The 26,972-nt window shown below is 38.4% G+C and overlaps 3 protein-coding genes across 6 annotated transcripts in view; 2 read left to right on the top strand and 1 right to left on the bottom strand.

Annotated features, from left to right (window-relative positions):
- The window catches only part of RHOQ (ras homolog family member Q), a 22,492-nt gene extending 16,778 nt beyond the window's left edge, over window positions 1–5,714 (top strand). The window contains exon 5 of one of the 3 annotated variants that reach the window (XM_015621285.2): window positions 407–5,714. In XM_015621285.2, the coding sequence (XP_015476771.1) occupies window positions 407–562 (156 nt within the window). In that variant the 3' untranslated portion in view covers window positions 563–5,714. The remainder of the gene's footprint in view (window positions 1–406) is intronic. The other 2 variants (XM_015621287.3, XM_015621286.3) reach the window with 2 other exon arrangements.
- PIGF (phosphatidylinositol glycan anchor biosynthesis class F) overlaps window positions 1–19,413 on the bottom strand; it is a 24,403-nt gene extending 4,990 nt beyond the window's left edge. Inside the window, exons 1-5 of the mRNA XM_033513333.1 lie at window positions 19,172–19,413; window positions 17,526–17,617; window positions 16,637–16,753; window positions 11,665–11,773; window positions 991–1,122 (exon numbers count right to left, since the gene is read on the bottom strand). Coding sequence (XP_033369224.1) covers window positions 1,009–1,122; window positions 11,665–11,773; window positions 16,637–16,753; window positions 17,526–17,617; window positions 19,172–19,399 — 660 coding nt within the window. The 5' untranslated portion in view covers window positions 19,400–19,413 and the 3' untranslated portion in view covers window positions 991–1,008. The remainder of the gene's footprint in view (window positions 1–990; window positions 1,123–11,664; window positions 11,774–16,636; window positions 16,754–17,525; window positions 17,618–19,171) is intronic.
- CRIPT (CXXC repeat containing interactor of PDZ3 domain) lies at window positions 19,380–26,638 on the top strand. Of its 2 annotated transcripts, XM_015621289.2 has the most exons (5): window positions 19,380–19,734; window positions 20,606–20,671; window positions 21,091–21,145; window positions 21,809–21,912; window positions 26,165–26,638. In XM_015621289.2, exons 1-5 carry the CDS (start codon window positions 19,398–19,400, stop codon window positions 26,227–26,229), a joined length of 627 nt encoding a protein of 208 aa, XP_015476775.2. In that variant the 5' UTR covers window positions 19,380–19,397; the 3' UTR covers window positions 26,230–26,638. The 2 variants fall into 2 exon arrangements, with proteins under 2 accessions (XP_015476775.2, XP_015476774.2); XM_015621288.2 differs by lacking the exon at window positions 26,165–26,638 and having other exon boundaries at window positions 21,809–23,652.
- Window positions 26,639–26,972: the final 334 nt, after the last annotated feature.

Raw genomic sequence — 26,972 nt, forward strand, 5'->3', positions numbered from 1 at the left:
GAAGCATCTTTTAGACATTATTTGAGAATGTTATACTACCATTGTAACTACTGTGTAGATAATGCGTATCAGGACACTTACAGAGCCTTTATTTTTGAAACACAAATGGGTCATGTAATTCTTTTTTGCTCTTCAATTATCAACCATATCTTAGGCCTCCACTGCCAATCTAAAGAACTTATTTGTTTCCCACAGAAACCAACAAACTTAAACACCTTCCAGATCTTTGGACAAAAGACAAATCTTATTTTCTCCTACAAGGGGGTGCACATGGAGATAACTTTTTTAGATTGCAGCCAAACATTGTAATGTTGCATTGGCGGGGGGGGCGGGGGGAGCAGAAGTGCCCAGATGGAATTGAACAGCTGAGGTATACTGCTATTGAATTAACTTATTTTCTTGACAGATAGGAGCCTACTGCTATGTGGAGTGTTCAGCTTTAACACAGAAAGGACTGAAGACTGTTTTTGATGAAGCTATTATAGCCATTCTAACTCCAAAGAAACACACAGTGAAGAAGAGAATAGGTTCAAGATGCATAAACTGCTGTTTGATCACGTGAGAGACATTTGACAATGGCCAGGCTTACTGTGAAATTCTACTGATTTTAAGTACAATGCATTAAGTACATAGTGAATTTGTTCCAGGTTTGAAAGTCAAACCTATGATTCTGCCTTCTACAACCAGTGAAATCCAGAGGAATAAAATCAAACTCAACGAACTTGTAATAAGAAGCCACCACATCTGTTACAAATATTTTATTCAGACTGGAAGGTACAATCTCTCAGGGTTACACAGTCTAGAGGAAGCAAAAACTGCACCACGCTGAAATGGCATCTGTGTGATTTTATTGAGTGGAGATGCTTGGCCTGAAATACTCTAACTGAATTTGGACAGCCTTCTGCTTTGACTATATATATATATCTATATATATATCTTTAAAAACCCCAACTTTTGCACAGTCTGTATGGAATCTGCACAAAGAAATACCTTGTCTCTTTTTGCTCGTTATCTGCTTTTGTATGTGAGCTGCTTCCGGTTCCAGTGTATCCACAGAGGTGCAATAATCAGACCAGCCATATAGCCAAAGGTAGCTCCGAGGGAACAGGAAATGGGCCATACCTGAGGGGAGAATGCAAGGTAAAAGCAGACAATGAGGAAAATCTGTGGGTTTTTGTACTTCATGAGCACAAAGTCTAGGTACTGCAAGACAGTAGTCATATTCTACTTTAAAGCTTGATGTGCTTTCCTAAAAATGCCAAAGGCATAACAATCATCTTCATAAACACTAAATACCATTGTACAATTTTTAATTAATATGCATTAAAATGTAAGCAGGCTTCTGGCTATTGCAGACTTTAGTTTGATAGTCCAAAAACTCTATGGAAAAAAACCCTTAGAGGTATTTATAGCCCCTAAAGCATTCAGCTGACCTAACTTCCTACTGTGCTGCACACATTTGGACACCTACAGATTTCTCAGCAATTTCTCCTTTCAATCTCTCATGGTGTTTTGAAACTTTTAGGTGTGTATAGATGAATTAGTAGTATTCAAATAAGGCCAGAGACTGTGATGGATAGAGGTTTGTTGGCTTTTTTCCTTGAAAAGTATGTAAGAGGATTAATTTTCCCTCTGGCTAGCAGTAGGGAGGGAACACAAATTTGGAAGCTGACTGAACATCTTACACCCAGATCATCAAACTTTCAGTAAGCTAGTAATGTCAAAGAGAGCTTTAATTATATGCTCTATTTTACAGTATAAGAAAAGGAAGCCAACTCAATAGAGCTGACTCACTTTAACAAACCATCTTGTACTGAGCCAGAGTAATAATAGAATTCTCCCCTGCACCCCCCCCCCTTTTTTTTTTTAATTGGTATTGATTTGCAGGGAGGAGTGACCAAATGAAGACTTAACCAGTTTGTCATCAGATGCAGCTTATAGTACCAGTCCACTACATATTGCAGTTGATGACTCTCAACTAAGATGGTAATTCATTTATTTATTTTAGAAGAAACAGAATTCCCAGGCCTCTTCAAAATTCTCCTTTGCACTGGTTTTTTCCAGGACAGTTTTGTAGTTCCTGCTGTGTAGTGCATATTCCTAAAGCAAGTACAGACTGGCCTCTCCTTTTATTTTTTAAGTTAAGGGGGTATTTACCCCTCTATAGTAGTTGAGACTGAGAAATGCGCTTAGACCATAGAAGAAATAGCCCAGTCTCCAGCCTTCTTTTCTACTTCATTTTGACTTGCAATTCATGAATATCATGAATATCAAATGAACTTAAAACAGTAATGGTACTGGCTCCTCCTTTCATTCATTTTCCTAGCTCTGATTCTTCTCTTTACTTCATTATCACATAAAAGAATATATTTCTTCACATCCTTTGATCATGGGAATTTTAACTATGAATAAGAGTAATGTATTTTGTCCTCTTTCATCTTCAACCTCCTCAGTTGTTTCATCTTCACATTCCTTAGCATTTACAGCTTTATATGTTATCTGGAGGTCTTAAGGAGTGTAGCAAAGTTGACTATTAAACAAGGTGCCTTAGGTACTCTTTATTGACCTTGTTTCATTCTTTCACTTTCATACATTCTGTCTCTGCTGCTTGTTTTTGTTGCTGAGTATTTCAGCAGTTGCCTCTCAAGCCAAAGATTTGCTTGTTTTTATTCATTTACTGTGTATTGCAGATCATCTATAAAAAGCCTTGAGAGGCTTTGGCATGGTAAGGTACAAAATATATTTCAAACTCACACAAGTTTGGGGCTTTGGCTAAACTTACACTTCAGGCGGATCTTTTCAACTTCTAAATGAAATGAAATTATTCCTAGCATTTTGCATATTAACACATATCTAAAGGACAAAACAATAAAAAAAGTCCCTGAAACCCTTTCGCCCACAGTAACATTTAGATGGAACACAAGTAATTTTTTTATCCACTGATGAAGTCAAATACCACTCTAATATCCACAAAACTACGGACAAAGGTTTCTTAACTTGGTGGTGCTTTTACATCAAATGTGCTGAGTGATCAATGATCAATCCTTCATTAAATTTTTACCTACATTAGGTGAATTTGTAGTCGCCTATTTGCTTTACAGAACTATAGGTACATAGATGATGGACTCTGAATTGATCATATTCCCTTAACTAGAGAGAAAATATCTCTGATGACCCAATGACCCTGTATACTGTGCTATTTTGTGTATCATGGGTGATTATTGATATGATTAAAAAGATTTCTGATGACTGTTGTAGCCTCTTGCACCAGACTGAACTGCAACTCGGGATGTGTTTTTTCAATAGCTATGTAACTTTTAATATTAATTATGCCTCTGTCTGTCTTCTAAAACATTCAATTTTTGCTTTGGTTTTTAAAAGTCAGTGTTACCTTACATAAGTTTCAGGCTATCGTAACAGTTGAATCTCTGACCTCTGAACACTCACAAATGGCAGGTGGCAAAGATACGGAGCAAAGGGAAGAAAACATAAAACATGCCATCTCCCATATATGAATAAGACAGAAAGAGACACCACCTCATCCCTTTTAGTGGCATGGAACAGAAGGGTATTAGCAGGTATTTATTCTTACTGTGCTGCTTGGACACCCCAAAGTAGCTCTGAGGGCATTTTGGCCTTTTGAAAACTCCCTAAGCACAGCAGTTAAAAGCCTGGACTTAAGAGCATTGCTGTCCTTATGCTATTTTGTGTAACCCTCATCACAGGGCAAAACCCCCTAACAAACATGAAATAATACCAGTTTTACACCTTATATTCTTGACTGATGGCTTTTAGGCTACACATAGCCTGAGGCATCCATGGGTATATCTAAAGCAGCAAGTTATCAAAGACAGATTAAGGCTATGGCTCTTAAGCACATCAGCTGCACTGAAATAACACCACTTTCACATGCTTTTGACTGTCTATGAAAATGGGTTACTGCTTTCTATGGAAGTGGGTTGCTTTATTTTGTATTAGATGCTGGCCTCATTTTTATGAGATCAAATCACTTTCTTTTGGACCTTTTAAAATTACTTGACTTACCCAATTGGCCTGCTTTTGCCCTCTCTTTCATAAAATCTCAAACTTGGTTTAAAGTCCTTGACTTGGTATGAACTGCTGGTAAGTGATAAAAATGTAAGCAGCAAATATCTGTCTGTCTGTTTCAAGAAATTCCATTCTGCTAGCTCAAAATATGCAACTTGTAATACACCCCTGTCATCCCCTGAGAACTTTTCAGCTCAGTTCCTCCTATATCATGCTCCCTTCTGCCTTGAGGAAGCTCACATATCCTGCCCCGTTACTGATGTCATGTCTGGGCTGGGTCAGCAGCAGGGGAACAAGATGTTAGGCCACATGGCCTGGCTGCACTTTTGTTGAGGGGAAAAAAGGCTGATATGCGAGAAAAGTGAGGGGAGCGCAGGAGATAGAACAGAACATTTTTCATTAAGCTGTCATGAAATGTCTTATCTGTCTCAGCATCTGGGAAGCAGAAGCTACCATTTTCACAGCCTAACAAAGAAGAATCAGTTTACATATCAAATGCATGATGAAAAGGGCAATTTTAACAACCTGTAGATGATTACTAGGAACCTGAACAGCAGCTTAGCAAAAATAAATCTTAACAAGAATAAAAAATGCATTTTAATGGACAGAACATGAGCAAGTGTTTAATGCAAAATGATTCTGACTTCTGCTATTCATTTAAATTTTCTTTTTGTCTTTTCATCTGGCAGCAGTGTTAGGACTTCATAGGAATTTCTTTAGACTAGATAAATAGACACAGCAGAACTGCAAGGTTTTTAGTATATATTAGAGCTCATTTTAAGAATTATGACTCAAAATAGGAATTGCCAACCTTTCAGGACAAAATGAGCTGGTTTTCCACAATGCTCTTTAGAACACCTAAGATTCTATGATGTGAGAATGCTTAGCATATTGCATGGAAAGCAGAGCATGTTGCAGGATCCCAGCAAAGCATCTTAGCTCTGCTGGACTGTGCATGTAGCTAGCTAAACCAGAATTCGGACTGCATGACAGCTTTGTCATCTATTAAAAAGTCTTGCATCCCATGCAAAGGAATTACATAGACACTGATAAAGACATAAAGGCCAGATTCTTATAGACCAGAGGAACAACATCAAGTTTTTAAAGATGTTATGAAGTAAGCAGCTGCCTGCTGGAACTTTCATTATACAAATGCAAATACAGTGAGGCAAACTACTGTACTTACTTATCTTTTTAGTAAACTTAAGAGTGTTTTTCTCATATTCCTAAACATTATTTTTTGTATGCTTACTGTTTCAAAAGGCTAATTTCTGACTGTCAATTAGAAGGCTATGTAATAATTTTTGTTTCATTTTAAAACTGAATAAATGAGCACAATTATTTTCCCTCCCTGTTTCTAACATGCCTTAAATTCCTGATTGTTTAGTCTGTACTGTTTTAAAAACTTCAGTACATGCCTTTAATCTGTTTGGTTGCATGCACACATTAGCTACAAGTGTCTTATCACATTGTACAGAATGTGTGTGTTGACAAGCACACACCAAGAAGCAAGTGTGAGGTTTTTTTCAGGCTGGTATTTGTAACTAGAAGTTGGTTTCATGGATTTGTGTTCTAAAGTTATAGCAAGCATAACTGCCTTTGATCTCACCATTAATATTTACATTGATAAAACACATTATTAAATAAACAATGATAACCACACTAAAGTGGAACAAGCTTCTACCTCTGTTTAGAACAACTCCAACTGCGTATTATCCCTCCTCACATTAAGCAGCTACTCTTATAACAAAACTTTCACAGCAGGTAGTAGATCCAAAAAAGAATACAAGAAGGAAACTCTCTGAGCTGTGTTAAGAAGAACTAAAGTAGAGTGAAAGCTCATAGTCCTCTTTCAGCTTACTTGAGTAAGGATCAAGAACTGTACCCAAGATTCTCCAGATAATTTTTCAGGCTATGAATGTCTGAGAGGTATCTAAGGCTAATATTTACAGTCATAGCGGCTACATTACATAGAAGTCAGACAACTCAGGTGAGCTATATCAGCCCTACCTATTATGTTTGCAGTATCCACTATGAAGTAGGAATATAGCAATTTTACTTCTACATAATGATAACACTGTAGAATATTGTTTCCAAGTCACTTTTTACCACTAGCAACAGGTACTACAGATCAAAATTATGCTACAAACATCCCCCAGATGTATGGGAGGGCATGCACATAACAAACGCAGAGATATGATTTAGAAGTCTGTCATCAAAACATGCAATAAACCCAGGAACTCTTCAGTAAGCTAAATCCATTTGTCGTCAGTGGCAAATGCTATGTCTGGAATAATAGTTCCACCACATATAGTGTGCTGATAAAGTTGTGGTCTTTAACTATTCTGTGTTGTTCTGCAACTAATTTCCTCAGGCTGAGTTGAGCAAGGATGTACCTAGTAAGTCCTACATCATCCCGTTCTGTTTCAGTGGTGGTGTTTTAAAGTTCCACTTCTCAGTGACTTGTGAAACCAGGATCCTGATCACATGTGGTTATTAAAAGTACACCATCAACTTGAAAAAGGCTATCTGGAAAAACTAAGCAACTGTAACAAAAGAATTTGTTTTCTATTTCTTTGTAGAACTGTCCTAGCTAACTGTAACCCTTACATACCCACTGTGCTTCAGAGGCCTAGAGGCAACAGGAGATGGATGTACAAGTCTAAATTGCCTAGAACAGCCTTATTTAAATCATCACAATTAAGTGCTGCAAACTGTTTTAAAAATTGCTGAAAAATAAGATAACCATCTCAAAACACTGGCAAGATTAGTCTCCCAGTTTAATTGAAACATGCCTGTCAGAACAAAGAGTTTGGGGTTTTTTTTGTTTTTAATATAGAAATGTAACTATTGACCTAACCTGCATTCCTGTAAGGCAATTATCTTTACCTTTGTCTGAGATAGGCAGAATTCTACAGACCTACAATCAGAAATAACAATAGACTAGGCATCCCTGACCAACTGTTTTGTATAGTTACAAAATTTTTCTTAAAGCTAGAAGAGGAGTAACGTACATGTCATGCTTAAAACTTGCTTTAAGAAGAACAACATCAGAATAATGAAAAAAAATGAATCATAGGACACAAACTGACTTTCAGCACTGTATTTTATACTTCTAACAGAAATGCTTTATATATTTTTCATTTTAATCCTCAAACATTATTTAGATAATTAACGTTAGTTTATTTCTGAAACAATATTCTGTTCCTGTTAATTAAGTAATATTTAGTTAGTACAAAAGTTGTTGTTTGCTTAAAAAGTGCAATTATTTTTAAGAGTAGAGAGGCACACTAATCTGAATATACCCTGTATGAAATATTTTTCAAACATAAACATGAAAAATAAAGTGAAGATTTTCTGAGACATCTGTATTTATCTCAGTTTTGTTGTGTGTCACAAGATGTATGTATAAGGAAGCAATATGTTTCCTTCGGTTTGTAAATAAGTCAGGATGAAGCAGAATTTGCACGTTAGTCATTAGCACATGAATTGGAACTCTTGTTATGAAATTCATCATCAGATTTACTCCACAGAACCCTAAGGAACTTTTAAGTTAAAACAAATTCTAGTGAAAGATACATAGGATGCTGACATCTGATTTTCTGACCAGGTAAGATCCAGGTAATAGTACAAAAGACTTCTCAGCTTCTACTGATACATCTCATACCAGGTAATTTTTCAGTTCTTCTATTAAGTTTGCAGGAAAATATGTTAGACCCAAAACAGACTGCCAAGGGCAGGGAAACAGATTAACAGAAATGAAACCAACGTTTTTTCTTTGAAGGACACAAAGCAGAAAAGTGATAGCAGAAGAGCTGTCACATGTATGAGTGTGGAAATTCTGACAAATATCTTACAGAATAGTTCAGACAGCTTTATTTAATACTGTCCTGGGATTCTCAGTACTCTCTCCAACCTCTTGTTTGCTTTAGGTAAGTGACTACAGACCATTTTCATTTGAAGCCATTTCTATGAGCAAACCAGACTCCACAGAAGGAGCTTTACATTCTCCCTTTCTGAATGATTTGTCAATTTAAAAATTGACTGTAGACACTCTTACACTGTACGCAGTTTAAAGTGTAGACACCAGATTTGATTAAGTGCTAAATCCCAATTAAGTGGAAAAATATGCCAGTTCAAGACACAGTGACTTTTTCTGTAAACCTTGTCCCATATTATATTGTTCTAACAAAGCTAAATCAATAGCAATAGCATTTCTCATCCCAAACTCACAACACATTTCTGTACCAGCTGGATATTTTGCAGTTTTGTCAATTTTTGACATTCCTGGGCTACCAACAGAGCCCAAGGGAAGAAGCAACAATCCTTTGGTTTGCTTTATCACATGGTATTTCTCAACTATTGCTGATCCATCCAGTTCTTGTAGTACCAATTTTACCTTGTCTGTGACAGTCTGCCAATAATGAATTGTCTGAAGTTACAGGTGGCAATGCAGCTGTGTTTACATTGCATGTTGTTATACCACAAATACAAGCTGTAATCAATACAAACATCAGAACCAGATTTTGCAACAAACAAGCTTACAGGCCTTAACACTGCTCCCTAAAATAATAATAACACTTTAGTCTTCCCCAAGTAGTAACACTTAAATCACATTTTCTGCTTTAAAGCAGAACCATTTCCACTACAGATGAAAAAAAAAAATTGTTTACAGCACAAAGGCTAAAATACAAAAAGGAAAACAATCACTAATGAAACCTCTTTTTATCTCAAAAGCTGGTCTTGAGGTTCAAAGACTAAGCTGTTCCATTTGAATACATTTTTGGATAGGAAAAGGGTAAATCCAAAATTGTAATCCTCAAGCTCTCTGCTTTTAGGCTAATACGAGAAACAGCTGATGTCAGAAGGACAACAGCTTAATACTTTACTCATGCAGATGTCTAGAAGTAATTTAGTTTTGACTGGGTTCTGATTACTTTTAAGTCTACATTAAGATCTACATGATTTCTTTTTGACCTTGCTTGAGACTTAAATCTGCAGGCATTCCCTTAAACATGCCAGCTGGAGTTTGTATACAGAGTTCTATGCAAACTTCAGTTCTATGCAAAACACTCCTAGTCCTTGTATTTGGAGAAGATTAAAAATATCATTAATCCTGCAGCTGTATTATGCACAGGTATTTTTATGTTCAGTAAGTCAGTGGTTCGGTCACTCAAGCACAATTGGCACTGAAGCTCTTCTACCCAAACTAAACAGATCTCTAACAACAGCAGACTCTTATGAGGATCATTCTTCTTTCCCCTGGCTGAGGTTGAAGACAACACAGAAAGCACCTCTTCTCTTTTATTGTTACAGTGAAAGAATTTACTATGAGTTTCTGTAATCACCTGACATCAGGTAGCAAAAGGAATACTCTTGGGAAAAGGAGCTTTGTGCCAATGACCAGTGAACTTCTGAAGAACAGAAACGTTCTCAAAACATCTGAGACAGCCATGCAGCTACTACATGCAATACCTGGGTTGCTAAATCCATACTGTTCAGTAGGAAGACAAAAGACATCAGCTGTTGTATGAGGTTTGGTTTGCCCAGAACCTGATTCACAGTTTATCTCAGCTTGGCTGAGCTGGGCAAGCTGGTAAACAGTGTTTCCTGGGCAAATACTGAAAATACATGGCCAGGACACTGCCACCACTTCTATGATTTGGTGACCAATATTTAAGAGATCACCTTCACAAAAATATTAGGTTATTAATAGGTGATTGAAAACTTCTGAGAGTTGTGAGCAGGATCCTTGACAAGCTATTTTAAAGAGGTTGATTTCTGCCTTGAAGATCTGTTACAATTTTGGGGCTTCACTGTGTTGCTTTGCTGAAACAACTGGACTTGTAAAAACTACATTACATTTTAACAAAGACTTCTTTCATCTCCCCTAATACAGCAGATCTTAAATTAGCATTTAAAACTGCAGTTTTCAAAGATTGTTGGAGTGGCAGCCTGAGAACTGATAAGCAAACTTCTCTATGGCTGCTCTTGAACTACCCACATCATTAATGATCTAACAGGTCAGACTCAAAATGGAACAGAAAATTTCTTCCCCCACCCCACTATTTAAAACTCTACAAGGTGTAAGATGGAGATGTGAGGATGGGAAAAATGAGCAGAAGGGAAAGAACAGCAGCAAATGCTCTAGAACTAATCAAAAGAAAATTGCTTTGATGTAGAACTTGAGAGTCATAAACTCTCTCCTGCTAACCTTGGTATAGGAGTATGTCAGAAATGAGGGTGGAGATGGTGAAGGAAAAGGGAAATTGCAGACACACAGGGAGCACTGGAAAGCATTCACACCCAGAAACAGTAAGTGACAAGTTTGGGTATCTGAAGTTTCTGCAGATGCTTTGCTGTTCTGAGGAGTCAGATAATATAGTTTTAGATGCTTAAGTGTAGATTATAGAGTTAAATTTGCAGTCATGTTTGGCTTTTATTAACTTGGAAGAGTTTTCAAACAGAGAAAGTTTTCAGATCATTATCAAACTTGTGTCTCTTGCTATTGGAAGATGTGGGAACGGACAAAAAGCTAAAAATTTACCTAAGTATCCATCTTCAGCTACTAGTGTCTTCGTTTTGTTAATCAGAGCCCCCTGACCTAAGTTTTCCTCATATCATTGGTGCATAAAAGGTGGAGGTTTTATACACAGCATATTAGCAAAGTCTGAGATTTTGGGAATAAAACAAACCTGCCAGATGAGACATGCTGCTTCAAAATCCATTTAAGTGCAGCTATAAGCCACAGCACATCTATAATATCACAGAGGAAACTGTGCTGCCTGTTACACTGATTTCTGGAAGAAATCTCCAAAACAATCTGCTTAAGAACAGGCCTGATAGACACTACTCAGTTAAAAGTGTATTAAGTTTGGTAACCAGATGAAAGAAAACCTCTACTGAGCACATGTAGGAAAACATCACTAGCGCCATAATTTTTTGGCAATTGCAGACTTCAGTTACATTTAATTTAAGCATTTCTCCATGCCAAAAAACACAGTAAGAAAATGGCATAAGCATTTGAATTTATAAAGATAGAATCTGCAATGCCAGCTTTATGTTTTCTCTTGTTCAACTAAAAAGCTAATGTTTGCCTTCCTTTGAAATCAGAAGTATTTAGTACAGTGCTTCGGCTACACCATTTCACAAACCGATCTAAATCCATTTAAAATACCTTCTGTTAAGTGCTTTTATGGAAGACAGAGGGGAGCTAAAACATCAGGAAAGCATCTTTCTTTCCCTATCTGTGAACAATAAAAGCTACTAGACTGAAGGCGAACTTGAAGCCATCTTCATCATTTCACATTTCTCCTCCAGCTTGTCTAGTTTCTTACCCAAATCATTAGAGCTCTATTTCATTATAAAATTTGCATGCAACAGATACTCACAAGTATGTAACAAAGAACCTATCTGCAAGTAAAAATAATGCATTTTACTTCCTTACACCCTATACACAGATGTTTCCAATGAGTTTTTATAAGTTTGGTGTAACTCTGTAGGAACAGCATATGATCAAGTGCAATACACCTGAACAGCTTCAGAGCAATTTTGTGTAGTGTGCATCTCCAGAAAATTAATATTTTATACATTTATGGTAAGGGTGTATATACTAACCTGCCAAGGTCGATCCCAGTCAAGAGGAATAGGAAATGCTCCAAACCAAGCTCCAAGTAGACTGCACACGGAAGTAATCCGTAGACTGCTTTCCCAGATAGACATAGCTCTGTAAAAAGTATGTTACAAGTTTTTAACAACAGCAGAAGTTACCATGGAAGAGAGTTGGATCAGATTCCTCCCAAAAGTTTTGAGGCTATGAACATCTATAAAATTTCACATATATTTGATAATAGCATGCAGGTTTCTCCTAAAACATACAAACCAGAAGTAAAATCTAAGTTGCATATTTTAGCTATAATTACAATCCTTTTATACCACACTTTCAGGATTTTTTTTTTTTGAGATGTTTACTGCAAAAGCTAATTTATGTTACCTGGAAATAGTCCTATTGAGCTTGAAACACTGCTAGACTGAGCAAATAAATCTATCTTGATAACTGTGTGCATTGGAGAGAGAGGCAGACATGAAAGAGTATTGTGGGACTATACAGAAAAGCGCAAACACAGTCACAAAGGACTCTGTGGTGTAGACATATTTGATGACTACAACAACTCAAAATTTAACACAGAAGTCCACTATGAGAATATTTCAAAACAAGTTTCCATCAACTGGAAAGAAACACTGCAAGTAAATGTAACTGCACATTGGAGCCCTTTGATAGCAATGCATCCAACTTCAAGTATGCTGGCTGCAGGATAAATTTTTTGCACACTAAGAACTCTCACACTAGCAGTCATGGCACACATTGTAAGAGATGTTAAATTAATTCAGTTCTGTTTATAGCCTTCTGCCACTACTGATTTCAAAAAGTTTTTGTAAATTTGGATTTCTGTTTAACAGATGAGTGCTTACTATCATCAGCGTACCAACTGACTGCTCTGCTTTGCTCAGGCCATGAGCATTTGGGTACTTGGTACCAATTAAGAAATGAGCAACAGAAGTTCAGAACACAGTAGGGCACAGTTGAAAGACAGGAGAAGCAGGCTAGAATCACTGCTTCAATCAGTACAGCAGGAGATCTGAGTTTTGAGTTTGCTACATCTCACACTATAAATGTACACCTAGCTTCAGCTAACAGAGGAAAATATACAGGCATTTTTATGGCTTGAAAACTAGACGCACAGTAAACTCCGAACTTTGCATGTGGTGCTTAGGTTGCATGACATGAACACTTGGTTTTGGAATTAATAAAATTTCTTTACTTCTGAGTACACACTGCTGCACTTGCTATTGACCAAACACCTCACAAATTTAGAGCAAAAATTTTTCAATGTTTGCAGAAATAGAAGTAAAAGAAAAAAGTAATGACAGTGCAAGGTTGACATTTTGAGTAGAACTGTTTCTTCTACAATACCATGATTCCTTTAATTAAAAACACTCCAGTTAACAATTCTACTGGTGTGAGATTCTTTTCTTGAAGAGAAAAGTCCTGATTCAACTGTAAAACTGTTTAGGAGCCTCCACTCAGAAAATTCTTGTGAATTATTTTCAGAAGCTGAATAACTGAGCAGAGAGCTCTTAGGCAGAACAAGGAAGAGAATATTCACTACAGCCTTAAAGCAGCTGAAGAGACAACAGAATACACCAAGGACTGACTGAGGTACAGTTATACCTCACAAGATATATTGTGTGTGTGACAGATGCACCAGAGACTGCTGTACCATATGGAGATACCAGACTGAGCCCAAATGCAAAACAACAGAATTAACAAGGCACGGTGTGCCCAAATGAAAAACAGACATTGGCAGTTTGACAACTATTTCAGCTGCTAATTGAATCCCTCTGCAGCATGGACTGGCTACTCATAGACAACCTGACTTGTCCTCCAGCATTATCCTGAAGGAGCAATGTTCCCATTGCTCACTTTTCTTTTTTAAACCACCACATAAACTCCTCATTTGCATGAGACTAACGACTGCAGCAATGTTTATGAGCTTTGCATTTTCCAGGTTTCTTTCATTTTAAACTAAGATAATCCTGCAGAGAAAACTAGCAATGTTTAAGATAATAAATGAACACTAGTGGCAGAAAGGTCTTTAGAAGCCTAAAGCAATTATTTAAATTTAAATAATTTATTAATACAATACATTCAGTTCAGCCTTAAATAATGTTTGAATTAAGAAGTTAGCTGACATAAAATAATCTACTGAGGCAGTTTCCTCATAGACAACATTTAGAATTCTTGGCTGCAGCAGGACTAAATACTAAGCAGTCCTTGGTATGTGATGATGTCTACACTTACAAGGGACAATTCAAGTCTGTAACAGAGTAAGCAGTTCACAAACAAAGTGATAAAATAGACATAATGAAAACAGGAAGGAGCCCTAACATCATGGTTTTTTACTATTTTTTGGCAATATCCAAATAGAATCTCTTTTCTACCCTGGTAACACGTTATATTTGCTATTATACCAGAAATTTCAACACCATTTCTCAGAGCAGTGACTTGAAATAAACAGTCTCCAAAAGGAGAGTGGGAAAAAAAAAAAAAAAGGCAACTGAAAACTGGTTTCTTAAAGACTTTTATTCAGGAGGCTGTTTCAGCTAGGTCACTGAAACACTATTTAAATAACAGCCACATGCTGCCATTAATGCTGATAACCCTTTCTGCAGCGTTTACTTCTCTCTAACTGCACACAGCAGCACATGACAGCTTATGATCAGTGTCATGACACTGACATCATTCACAAGTCTAGATGTCAGAATAAGGAGCTCAGAGATGCTGGTGTGGGCCCACCCCTTTTCAAATGCAGAATTAGCGAAAAGGGCCCTATTTATAGCCAGCTAAGAATGGAAGGGTTTGTGATGTAGAATACACATACATTCTCACACATTCTATGTGCACATAAAGTCTAAATTGAACTCAGATACTTTTTTAAAACTAATTCTTTTTTCTTATTAAGCTATACACTTAATCAGACTTTCAAACTTACTGTTTAGTGCAATTCAATTCCCTAAACTCTGCTTCCAAGGAAAGCAGCTCTGTTAATTTTACCTAACCATCCATTTCTTCCATTTAACCAGTTCCACCTCATTCCACATGGTTAAGTTAGAGACAACCTTTTAATATATTATGTATCATGTATAACATATCACTCATCTCATGCCCAGACCTCAGATGTTCCAATTTCATGAGGTCAAATGAAAAATAAGAGGATTATTTTCAAATGAGCAGCTTTCTACAATCCATAAAGAAACCTGCTACAATATTTCTTTTTAGTCTATATTCACTCAAAGCGCAAACAAACATCGTTAATAATAAGCATTTTACTCAGATAATGTCACATGGTTCACTAATAAGAACTACTAACAAGTTCTCAGAGCAAAAGTTTAAAAACAAGAAAACTGTTTCCTATGCAATGATTCCACTGAAATTGCATTAAGATCTAGATTACAAAAGAAAGAAGTCAACAGGCATTTAAAATCTACCTGGCACAAACTGGCTGATATTGTCAAACATGTTACTCCAATTCAGCTGTTATTTCCAGCAGCAAAACCTCCAGAGATGACCAAGTGAATCAGCAATGATTTATTTTGGCTAAATAACTCCTTGCTTTTATTACAGTATATTTACACTTCCACTGAAAAAGAACAAGTGTAAGCTACTTGAATAAGGACTCAAGATATTTTTCAGTAATTTGAGAACTGAGATAAACCAAAATTTAATACCTGAAATTAGTATTAAAGTGTAGCTTTTTCCTTCCCTATAGGAGTACAAACCAAGAATAATTCAATAGGTCAGTAGTGTAATACAACTTTTCACTTTCTTCTGAGATGAGACTTCACCATTACGAACTATTAGAAGAGAATGAATACTAAAATCTCATTGAATCTCAAGCATATATAAAGCCTCTTTATGCTTCACTGTCCCAGCCTTTCAACATGCTATTACTGATGGAATGAAAAAAGCCAGAAGAAATGGAAATCTTCTAAAAAATACATTATCTTTGATACATGCTAATGCTATGGCTGCCATAAAAATGGCAGGTGAAAATAGTGGTTAGAAGGCTTGTTTTACTTTAAACATAATCCTGAAATATTAATGCTTCAAAACTTTGACACTCAGAACAGCTTTCTTTGAAATTGACAAAAGAGTGTAGGTTAAGATTACATACTTAAGACCACAGTAAGTCATGTGTTATTTTCAACATTATATTAAAGTTTAGAACGGTGCTTGTTTTGACTTCCTATTCCTATTTTAAAAGTTGTATTTACAAAGGTACTACTGGATCACGTGTGAGATTCTCCATGTACAGCTCAGTGTCAGGTCTCCCCTTTATTTGACAACCATTATACAGGATTGCACAATGTTTTATTCCAGTAGAATATGTGCTGGAAACTTTACTTCCTTCAAATGCATGTAAAGTGAGATTTAGCATCTGAACACCAAAAAGAAAAACCTGTTTTTCTCAATCAGTGTCTTCAAATAAATCTTTCTTTGTCAGAAAAGCTTTCATATGTCTGTAATCACAAATACAAAAATCACCCGATGTCGTTCCGATTGGGAACGGCTGAAAAGAACGACACAGACTCTCAGGGAGTCAGAACAAGAGGATCCTTTAGTTTATTGCTTGCAGGCCTGCTTTATAGACAGATACGTGGAAAGTACAGAAAGGAAACTCTTATTGGTTAGTAAACTACTACATTACCATCATTGGTCAGTGGGGTACACCACCCCCCTGACTTTCTCCTGCAAGGAAAACAAGGAACACAAAACAACACCTGCAAGGTTGTTTTGTGTTCCTGAGGATTGTTTTAATTCTTTCTCATGTCTTTCCCAGACTACTTTCTCAGGGCCAGCCTGAGAAGCTCTTGCAGCCTGTAATCTGTACAGGCAGTGTCAGAATTTAGCATCCACAACCCATCATTCAGGAAGTTTTCCTTACAAAAAATTCCATTATATATTGCTTACATCAATTCTGACCATTTCTATTCACAGAAATATCAGAAACTTTAGATTAGAACTTACCCGTTTTTACTAAATACCCGTATCCATGCCTGTATGTTTGGTCCCAGCAAACATAAGCACTGTAAAGTAGTAAATGTAGACAGAAGAACTGCAAACAAAAATGTCTCAGTCACTGACCTACAAAAAGAAAAAGAACATTACTAAATTAAGTGAGGTGGTTGCTAATGTTCTAAAAGTTCCAAGATTTAAAGCTCCTCTAACTCAACTTGTGGAAGCATGTGTATTTTCTTAAACTTCATATAGAAGAATATAATATTTTCTTTTTATTTCTTCTTCTTTCTTCTCTACTATTCTCTGTAGAATAGTAAAGGAAGCTGGAAGAAGTTCTGCTGTTATCTTGGGTGAGATGTAGTAATTTTTTGAAATGCCTGATACCTGCAACATTTCTGAAAAACCGCAGGTGTACCTCAGATAGATCACTAGTTCTAAATTGAAATATACTTGGATATTTACTTCCATTTTTCCATTTATTTTTCCCGTTTGATGTTGCGACAGCAACAAAGAAACCAAACTACATGATACTATTGTTAGTCAGCAATTTAATGCATCTCTCAAAACCCAGGTTGCTTCATACTTCTTTCTTTAAACTTTGATAAACACTAATAGCAAAAGGATGAAAGATATGCAAGATATGTGGCTTAGAATCTTATAGGGAAAATGACTAAATGAAACTCCAAAAAATGTTTGAGCTATATGTTTAACATAAAAAACAAACCAGAACAACAACCCAAAACCAAAAGAAAGCTAAAACAGCCACCATTCTTCCCCCAGCTAGGAGCTTATCCCTTAACTTACAGTGCACCAGATAATGCACAAGTGCTTATACCAACATCTGCAAGGAGAGCTGCCCCTTAGAATGTTTAGAGAAAGAGAGGGTTTTCTGACTTACTCTATGAGAGGTGCTCCATAAAGAACAATAATCGCATGAAATAGTATGCAAGACATGAAAAAGTATATACAGCATTTTAGAAATCTGGATATCTAAAAAAAAGCAATGAAATATCAGAATAGTGCTTCAAAATGAAACATAAGTAACAAAGTCTGTATCTTATCAACAGCATTGTACTCTACTTCTTTAATTTCAGCTGCAGCTATAATAGCATGGCATATTTCAAAAAGTTTTCCATCAATTGATACTTTAAATAATTAACTTAAAAACACTACACTCTACCTACAATTTTTTTCATGCATCCCATTAAACAGGGCAAACATACAAAAAATATAATCAGAAGTAATTTTATTGGATATTTTTGCACTTCTGTTTTACAGTCATATTCATTCATCAAAAGGCAACTCTCACAAAAAAAAAAATTCAAAGCACGAAAACATACCATGTAAAAAAGTCTGCTACATAGAGAATAAAAATTACATTAACTAAAACTACAATTTGAACTTTACATCTTAAATTCTGAATGTATTTGAGAAACATCCATAACTTTCTATAGCCTGGAAAACACATAATTTTCTATGAACTTAAACAAGTTTCTGGGTACTCACTATATCATGTAGAAGCCAAAACACTTGATAAACAGTTCTGGTTAGGTCTGTTCTGATCAGGTCACCAATGCAAAATCCGTAACTTTCCTTGAACCCTTATTTTTCTTTATTTATTCCTTTCTATATTTATTTCCTGGGATGAAATCTCACCTAGAATATGAAGTGTGCTTCATTTCTAAATCACGGATGGTTAAAATACTTGCTTTCCATCATGGTTTTGTGCATTTCACATCCTACTCAGTCAGCAAAACTAGACAGAAGCTTTGCATACAAAGATACGCTCAAAGGGACAATGACTTAAATGTTTAAGAACCACCTCAGAGCACTACATACTGCCTGGCTCAGCAAGTCAGGAGTACAAGACTATCCACCTGACTTCAAAACTCTGGGGCAAGTCGTGTGCTGCTCCAAAATCACTCTGCTCAAAAGGGATTCATACCTTTAATGCTCCCCATTGCAAACTCTAACTACAAAAAGTTTCTCACAACTTTAGATTCTTCTGTATGCAAATTTCATCATAGAAGGAAATGCAGGCATTTTAATACTTTTCCATATGATTTTTTAAGTTGTTCAAATGTAGCACAGTATCTTTCTTATGTATCAGATTCTGTAATTCTTTTCTTCTCTTATTACAAACTTACAACTACACACGAGAAACGTGTGATTAACATTTCTTCTTGGTATATCCACTTAACAGAATGAGCCAGGCCTGGACTACAAAATGAGTTCTGTGCCATTTAATTTTGCCAGGTTTTAGCACCATGCAAATTCTTGGGACTACAAAAAACATTACATTGACAAGAAACAGGAAAGCATAGAATCACTCACCTGAACAGGTTATTTACAGGTAGAGAAAGTTTAACGTTATGAAAATACTTTAAAAATCTGTTTCAAAAGCTGCTACACTCAACTCACTAGTGGAAAATAAGAATTCACCATCAAAAATTGTCTTCTTTCTCATTTGATTATTTCAGAGAATTTGCTTCCCCTCGGTATTGTCTGGTAGCAACTTATGAATTAAAAAAAAAAAATTCTTACCTTGTGAGCAAAGAAACGTCTCTTAGGAGACTGATTTGGTTTAAGGACTAAATGCAAGATTATATTAAGGGTAGCAACACAAACAGAACAAACACACAGCCACGTGAGGTGCGTTCCCAGGACACTGAATCCGTCCAGGAAGAAAGCCGGGACAACCGCGGCCAGGACGACGGACAGAGCGCAAAGGAGGTTGGCAGCCAGAAGCCTCCTGATTTCCGCCTCCCTCATGGTGCCCGGGCAGCGGCACCTGCAAGACACCGAGTCCCGGCCCGTCACCGACACACGGCAGCAACGCCGCCGGGCAGCATCTTCCCCAGCCGCAACGCGCAGAGCAAGGCTCTGGGGCCAGGCTGGGGACGAAGATGAGGATTTTGGGGCAGGAAATGGCGTTTGTTCAAAAAAACCAAATCCCGCGCGGGTCGCAGGCACCACCCGCGCCCCTTACCGCGGAACGCGCGGCGCCACCCGGCAGCGGAAAACAGCGGGGGCCGGCCGGCGGCACTTCCGGGGCGGTGCCGGAAGCGGCGGTGGCTGTGGAGGGGCCGCCATGGTGTGCGACAAGTGTGAGTACGTGGGTACGGTGGTGGTGGTGGGGGGAGGATCCTGCCGACCCGCCGGGCCCTGCCCGACCCTGCCCGCGGGTATCCCCGGCTGCCCTGGGTGGAGCAGCAGCCTGGGGTCCTGGGCTACTCAAGGCGGGCCGCGGGTGGCGGTTCCTTTCAGGGCCCTGTGTGAGCTGTCGTTCTCCCCTGTGTGAGCTGTCATTCTCCGCCTGTGGAGCGTATTAATACGCATGGTTTAAATGCTTCTGTCCTGTATCAGCAATAGCGTGAGCAGCAGGACCTGGGAAGGGACTGTTCCGCTGTACTCGGCACTGGTGAGGCCGCATCTCGAGTGCTGCGTTCAGTTCCGGGTCCCTCACTACAAAAAAGTCACTGAGGTGGTGAAGCGGTTCAAATAAGGGCAACAAAGCTGGTGGAGGGTCTGGAGCACAAGGTTCTGATGAGGAGCGGCCGAGGGTGGTGGGTTGTTTAGTCTGGAGAGGAGGAGGCTCAGGGATGGCCTTATGCCCTCCCTGTTCAGCTCCCTGACAGGAGGCTGTAGCCAGGTAGGGATCAGCCTCTTCTCCCGGACAGCAAGCAACAGGACAAGAGGACATAGTCTTACACTGGGCCAGGGGACATTTAGTTTGGATGTGGAAGAATTTCTTCCAAGTCATGGAGATTAGACATTGGAATGGGCTGCCCAGGATGGCAGTGGAGTCACCATCCCTGGAAGTGTGTAAGGAAAGACTAGTCGTGGCTCTCAGTGCCATGGGCTAGTTACATAGTGTTGATCAATCACAGGTTAGACACAATCAACTCAGAGGGCTTTTCCAACCTAAGTGACTCTGTGCTTCTGAGTTTTTTCCCTTTGTAATGTTTCCCTATGTAGGTGAGAAGAAACTTGGAACGGTGATCACTCCTGATACATGGAAAGATGGTGCAAGAAACACTACAGGTAACCTCGGCAAGGTTTAGCAACTTGGTTTTGAGGTATTGTAAAGCCAGCTGGGCACCTGAGCTGTGTTACCATCTTAAGATCAAAACTTTATATTACTAATCAGGTTAAATATTAAGCCATGTACTTTCCCTCCCATGTGGATTTAATGCAGTGGGAATTTATTTGTCCAGGATTCTTCAGTATTGAATTTATCTGTTTTTGTTTTCCGGTTTTCAGCTTCTTGCATGGGAGGACAATACATAGAGTATTTAAACAGAGTATAAAGTGTTATGCTACCCTGTCCCCTAGTGCTGTGCTGAATATTTTATCTCTCTTTGTGACTTTATTTGTGTATCTGTAAAAGCTGTAAATTAAGGTTTATAAAGTATACTTGGAACGGAGAAATTTATTAGTTATTGATTTATTTTTTTTTGTAGAAAGCGGTGGTCGCAAATTAAATGAAAACAAGGCATTGACCTCAAAGAAGGCAAGGTTAGTACTTAACACTGATTTTGGCTAAGAACATCAGTTAGAAAACTAACTGAGGCCTGTTTCCTGTATACCTGGGCAACTATTCCAAACTTGTCCAAAATACACCTAATAAATTAAAATTGCAGGGATTATGGTATTTGATTAATTGGTAAAAATACGTCCACGCATATTTCATGAGTGCTTTCTGCTCAGTCATAGAGTGTGGGCAAGTACTTTACTGCAGTTCCCACTGGAATTGCTAGGATTGGGTGCTTTTGTAGGAGAGAACCCAAGAATACTTATTTTCTGTGCTAATATTGCCAGGATAATCTCTTGAGCATTTCCTTCATGTCTGCAGGAATTTCTGTTTGCAAGGGGGCAAGGTGCTGCTGGAAGGTGTTTAAGTTCAAAGTCATGTAGTATCTTCATAAAAATAAACATTTTTAGTTCTACATTTGCAAAGTTGTTGTCTGTGATGGAAGAAATGTCTCTTCATGGAGAGAGCGGGAGCTTTTCTGCATACTTTGCATAGCCTATTTGAAATAATTCTTATATGTCCATTTTCTAAATTACAGTTTTTGCTGGAGTTTCCTACTGCACCCTCTGGCTTAGACTTTTTAGGATAAGGCAGAAAAATTACTTCATTTCAAGGTGTATAAATAAAATAGTTTTTCTTTTTCCCAGGTTTGACCCTTATGGAAAGAACAAATTTGCAATATGTCGGATTTGTAAGAGTTCTGTCCATCAGCCAGGGTCCCACTATTGTCAAGGATGTGCCTATAAAAAAGGTGAGTTTCACTTTGTGCCAAAATGCCCCAGTTTGGTTTGGAACAAGAGAGGAGGTACAACACTTGAATTTGTATTTTTGAAGAGAGAGCTAAAATGAGATTTAATTGCCATCTTCAACTACTGATAGGCAGGCAGAGGGGACATGGAGTCAGTCTCTTAGGTACATAGTAATAGAATAAGAAATTGGAGTACACAGGTTACAATGTGGAAGATTCTAATTACATACAAGGAAAGCAATTTTTCAGTCTGGGAGTGATGAAATATTCTAGTAACGAGTACCATCAGAGGTTGTGGAATCTTTACAGGAGGTATTCAGAGCATGACTTGAACAGTCCTGAGTCAGCCTTATCCAAGTTGGCTGTTTTGAGTGGGGCAGGACTAGAGACTGAAGGAGATTCTTTTAAATCTTTGTCATTCTGTATTTCTGCTGCTTTTAGAATGTTTCCAGTATCTGAAGCAGTACATTTGTAAAAATAACTCTAAGCTTAATCTTGACATAGAGAACTATCATCTAATATGTTTGATTTTCCTTCATTTAAAAAAACCCAGGTGTTGTAAAACTCAATTGCTTGTTGCAGTCCCTTTAATGGTCCCTTCTCCTCCCATTTTTATAAATAGCTACATCTAAAATTCCTGGATGGAAAAAAAACCATCATGAAGTCAGTTACATGATTTAATGCCAAGGAATTCTTATAGCACATTAAATGAACTGATTTTTAGATGGAGAGCTGCAGCTAACCAGTAGTAAGCTTTGTTTATGGAATTAATTGTTCAGTAATACGTGCTGTGTCACCAAGTCAGTGGTGTAGGTATGTTGCCTGCTAGGTCCTCCCCAGATGGCTGCCTGAACCCCACATGGTAGAACCTTGTACTCTTAAATTTATGTCTGGTTTGGGTTGGGCTTCAGCTTTGCATGCTCTGATGTTTCTCCTGCATGGGCAGAGGCAGACCGTCCCATAAAAGGTGTCTATGGAGACATGCACATACTTCAATCTGCTGAATTCAGGAACATGAGTAACATCGGTCTGCCATGCCTCACAGCTTTCCAGCCCTTGGGGATTCACCCTGGATCCCAATGATGGCATGGCTGTTTTCTGACAATTAGAACACACAGCCACAATTGCCCGGGCCTGATCCTGCCTCAGATGGAATTGGAGGATCAGCCTGGGTACATTCTGATGGTATTTTTGGTGGCTCAGCTTTGCCTGGTGGAAGAGATCAGGAAGCTTTGCCATCTCAGCGGGTACGACGAGGGAATTCGCTCTTCAATTTCCTTTGGCTATTGGGCCAGGCAAACCAGTATGTGATCTCACATACATTATGAAAAAGAGTTGCTCTCGGTGGGAGACAACATAGATTAAGTTTGAAAGCAACTCAAGGAGATGCTGATTTGAGACCTCCTTCAATAAAGCATTTTCTGCTCTAGCTACCACCCCTGCAACGTACGCCGAATCCGTGACCAAATTAAATAATTTGGGAAACCTCTCAAAGGCCCTAACAACAGCAGTCAACTCAGCTATTTGAGGAGAACCCTCGACATATTCAACATCTGTCTCCCACTCCTGAGTTTGAGGATCTTTCTAAGTCATCACTGACTTTTGGGATCCTCCAGATGCATCTGTGAAAACAGGGCATTGAGTGGTCTCCTGCTCCTTTTCTCTTTAGGAATTAAACAGAATTGGAATTAAACAATTTGTAAGCAGGGACGTGGACTGAAACCTCTCCCATGTAACTGTGTAGAGCAATCTGGAGTGTCTCATTCTCCCTTAACAACTGCTCAAACAATTCTTTTGTCAGCCTCTCTGGAAATGTTTAATCTTCAGAGAGGTTGCTCAGTAAGTGAAAGTGTGAGAAATCACATCTGGCCAGTTCCTGAAGCCTTGCCCTAGCTTTCCTGACCAGCTGAGCAACCAATTCCTGTGGCTTTGTAATACTTCTGGAGCGCTGGTGACTGAGGAAGACCCATTCTGTGATTAAGAGAGGGTCCCTCTGGTCCTGGTCCCATTGAAACAACAGCCCATGGAGGTGTAGCAACTTCCCCAACACAATGAATTTGAATGGTAGATCTGGTTTACACTGATGTGCTTGTCTCTCAGATAGTGGTTTTCCCATAGTTTCTGAGGCGTTCCTTGCCTCTGGGGTCAGTGACCTTGGGGAACTAAGCCCCTCTCCCCCCTTCAATAGATAGAAGATCGGGGCTAGGTCTTCAGTGGTAATGCCTAGCCAAGGTCTGACCGAGTTCAAAATCCCACACAGGGAATGGAGATCACTTGGGAGGACCATTGTTCCTCTAAAATTAGTCTTTAACAGTGATCCCAAAACTTTGGTCGATCTCCATTCCCATCATTGGGATCCTGGGTGAATCCCCAAGGGCTGGAAAGCTGTGAGGCGTGGCAGACCAATGTTACTCATGTTCCCAAATTCGGTAGATTAAAGTATTTGCATGTCTCCATAGACACCTTTTCTGGAGCAGTCTATGCCATGTTGGGCACCAGCTGATGCAGTGCTGGAGTGCCAGGATAGCTCACCACCACCAAGGCACCACGCCAAGTGTGGGGAACAGCTCCTGAATTAAGCAGCAGGAGCTGAACCTTAGAGCTGCTGCTCTACAGCACGTTAAGCTGTCAGCACATAGAAGAGGCAAAGGATGAGGAGGAGGCTCTCTGTATGGATTCCAGTAATGGGTCTATTTTCTGAAGGGGTCAGGGACAAAGACCTCTGTGCTCAGGATTAAATACAGGGAGGTTTCAGGGGCTGGGTATAAATTTTTAACCAATCAGGGACAAACAGGCAAGGAGCACAAGGTGGGGTTTACAATACAGGAGCCAATAAGGATAAGGGAGAGGAGAGGACAGGTCACATGGGCCAATGGGGCCTCCAGGATTTGGGGATTTCCAGAGGGGTGATACAATCAGGGATTGGCCCAACTAGGGATTGACAGGGAAGAGTCTGGAAGAAGGGGCAGGGTTGCAGTGATAGGCAGGGAAGGTTCAGGAATAAGGGGTTGGGTTGCAATGTTAGGCAGCATAGGGGAGGATACAACTTGGGTGCAAACCAACTATGGGGGAACATAGGAACAAGCCATTAACTGTACAACCATAAATTAACAAACTATTAAACACACACCACAACACTTCAGGATTTGATCTTTGTCTGTTTGTGTATCCTTCCAGGCTGAACATGTATAAAATTAAGTTCATAACATTAAGAACTTTCTAAGTACTTTAGGTGTTCTCTCTGACCATCAAATATATCATTAAGGTGTACTTCTTGAAGCAGATACAGTCATACAGCTCAGTGCTTCAGCTGTTGCATATCTCTGAAATTGAGAAGCACTCTCAAGTTAATTAATCCTCAGTTTAGACCTGAAGTCAGTATTTACTGGGCTGAATTTTGGTCTCCAGAGTAAATGATGTGGCATGTTCCTTGCTGTTCTCTTCCCTAATGGACTTTTAGATACGTGTCCAGTCATAATGTCAATATATGAAAGCACACAATTTGAAGAAAGCATGAGTAGATGCATGTTTTTGTCTATTGGTGAATGTTTGTGTAAATTGAGTTGTGGTCCTACCAGATAAAAGACTTAGCACCTTTCTGCTTTGAAAGGAGAGAAAACGATTGAGACAACCTCTGCCAAACTTGTATATATTTTGGTGCTCTGGTCTTTTGACTTGACACTCTTAGAGTTTAGGACAAAGTCCTGTGGGACATCAGTGTTCATCATTCAGCTCTTAAGTATTCCTGGTGTTCGTTGTTTTTCAATCCTGCTCTATAAATACCTTAATTCTATGAAAATGTATTCTAAACTTTCTCAGTAATACCCCATTTAGCAGTCAGTTTGTTGGTGTCTGTATTTTCTTAGCGCTGCTACTGTCTGTCCGTCTCAGGCTTGTTTGGCTACAGGACTTATAACAATTAACAATACACCAGTTTTACCTTTTTGTCAGAAGAGAGCCTTTTCTGGCTTTCTTCAGGCATTCCAGCCATTTACAGAGGCTTTCTTGCAGTATTGTGAATGATAATGCTCTCAAAATAGAGCTTATTTTCTGTAGTGGAAGGATTGCACACACACTGCACATATTAATTTGTATTAGTATTACTTCTAAATTTGTAGTATCTGTTGAGAACATGTCTGAGAACAGATAGATTGCCAATAAGGGCTCATTTGAACAATTTTTTAAAAAAGATCTTGTGTTTTTGAGGAAAGATTTTAATGATTTTAAAATAATTACACACTTTGTGTGCTTATAGGCATCTGCTCAATGTGTGGCAAGAAGGTCTTGGATACGAAGAACTACAAGCAAACATCTGTCTAATTGTACTGACTAGTCTTTTTATGAACTTTGGCTTCTGTGTCTTTGTACAGTAACTTTTCTCTGAAATAATTTGTGAATATTACTTTCTGGAAGATAGTACATTTACTTGGAATAAGAAGTAAAGACAGTCTGATTGCTTAAAATGTACATAATATTTCATTATTGTTGTTTTAGCACTAATATTAACTGGTATTTGAAGGTAATGGCTTTCAGCCATTGAAACTGAAATCGTTCAAAAGGAAGGAGAGGATCTGAGGGGATAGGTTGAAACTGTTACCCTCAGAACACGGATCTTGGAGATGAATACTTTTCTTTTCCCCTATCACAAGTCTTCTGGTTATCTTGTGGTAATGTTTTGTAGATGTGTAAAATCTGAACTTGCATCACCTTATTAAAGTATCTTCATTTATTTGTGTGCCTTTATTTATTTATAACTATTCTCATCTCAAACTATTAGAACCTTGTTCTTCAGATTTTAATGCAATTGTCCTATTGTATTTTGTTTCTGCCTATGGTATAGTTGGTTAAATCACAAATTCTTAAGCTAGTAAAATCTGGTGTGTTGCCCTGCCAGTTCTTTCTTTGTTATTGTTGTAGTTTAGCCCCAGCCAGCAACCAAGCCCCATGAAGCTGCTCCTTCACTCCCCCACCATCAGGATTGGGGAGGGAATTGTAAGGGTAGAAGCTTGACAACTTGTGGGATAAAGACAGTTTAATAGGAAAAACAAACCAAAGAATTAATT

The sequence above is a fragment of the Parus major genome, chromosome 3 (genome assembly GCF_001522545.3).
Source record: "Parus major isolate Abel chromosome 3, Parus_major1.1, whole genome shotgun sequence".
In the NCBI taxonomy this organism is placed as follows: domain Eukaryota; kingdom Metazoa; phylum Chordata; class Aves; order Passeriformes; family Paridae; genus Parus; species Parus major.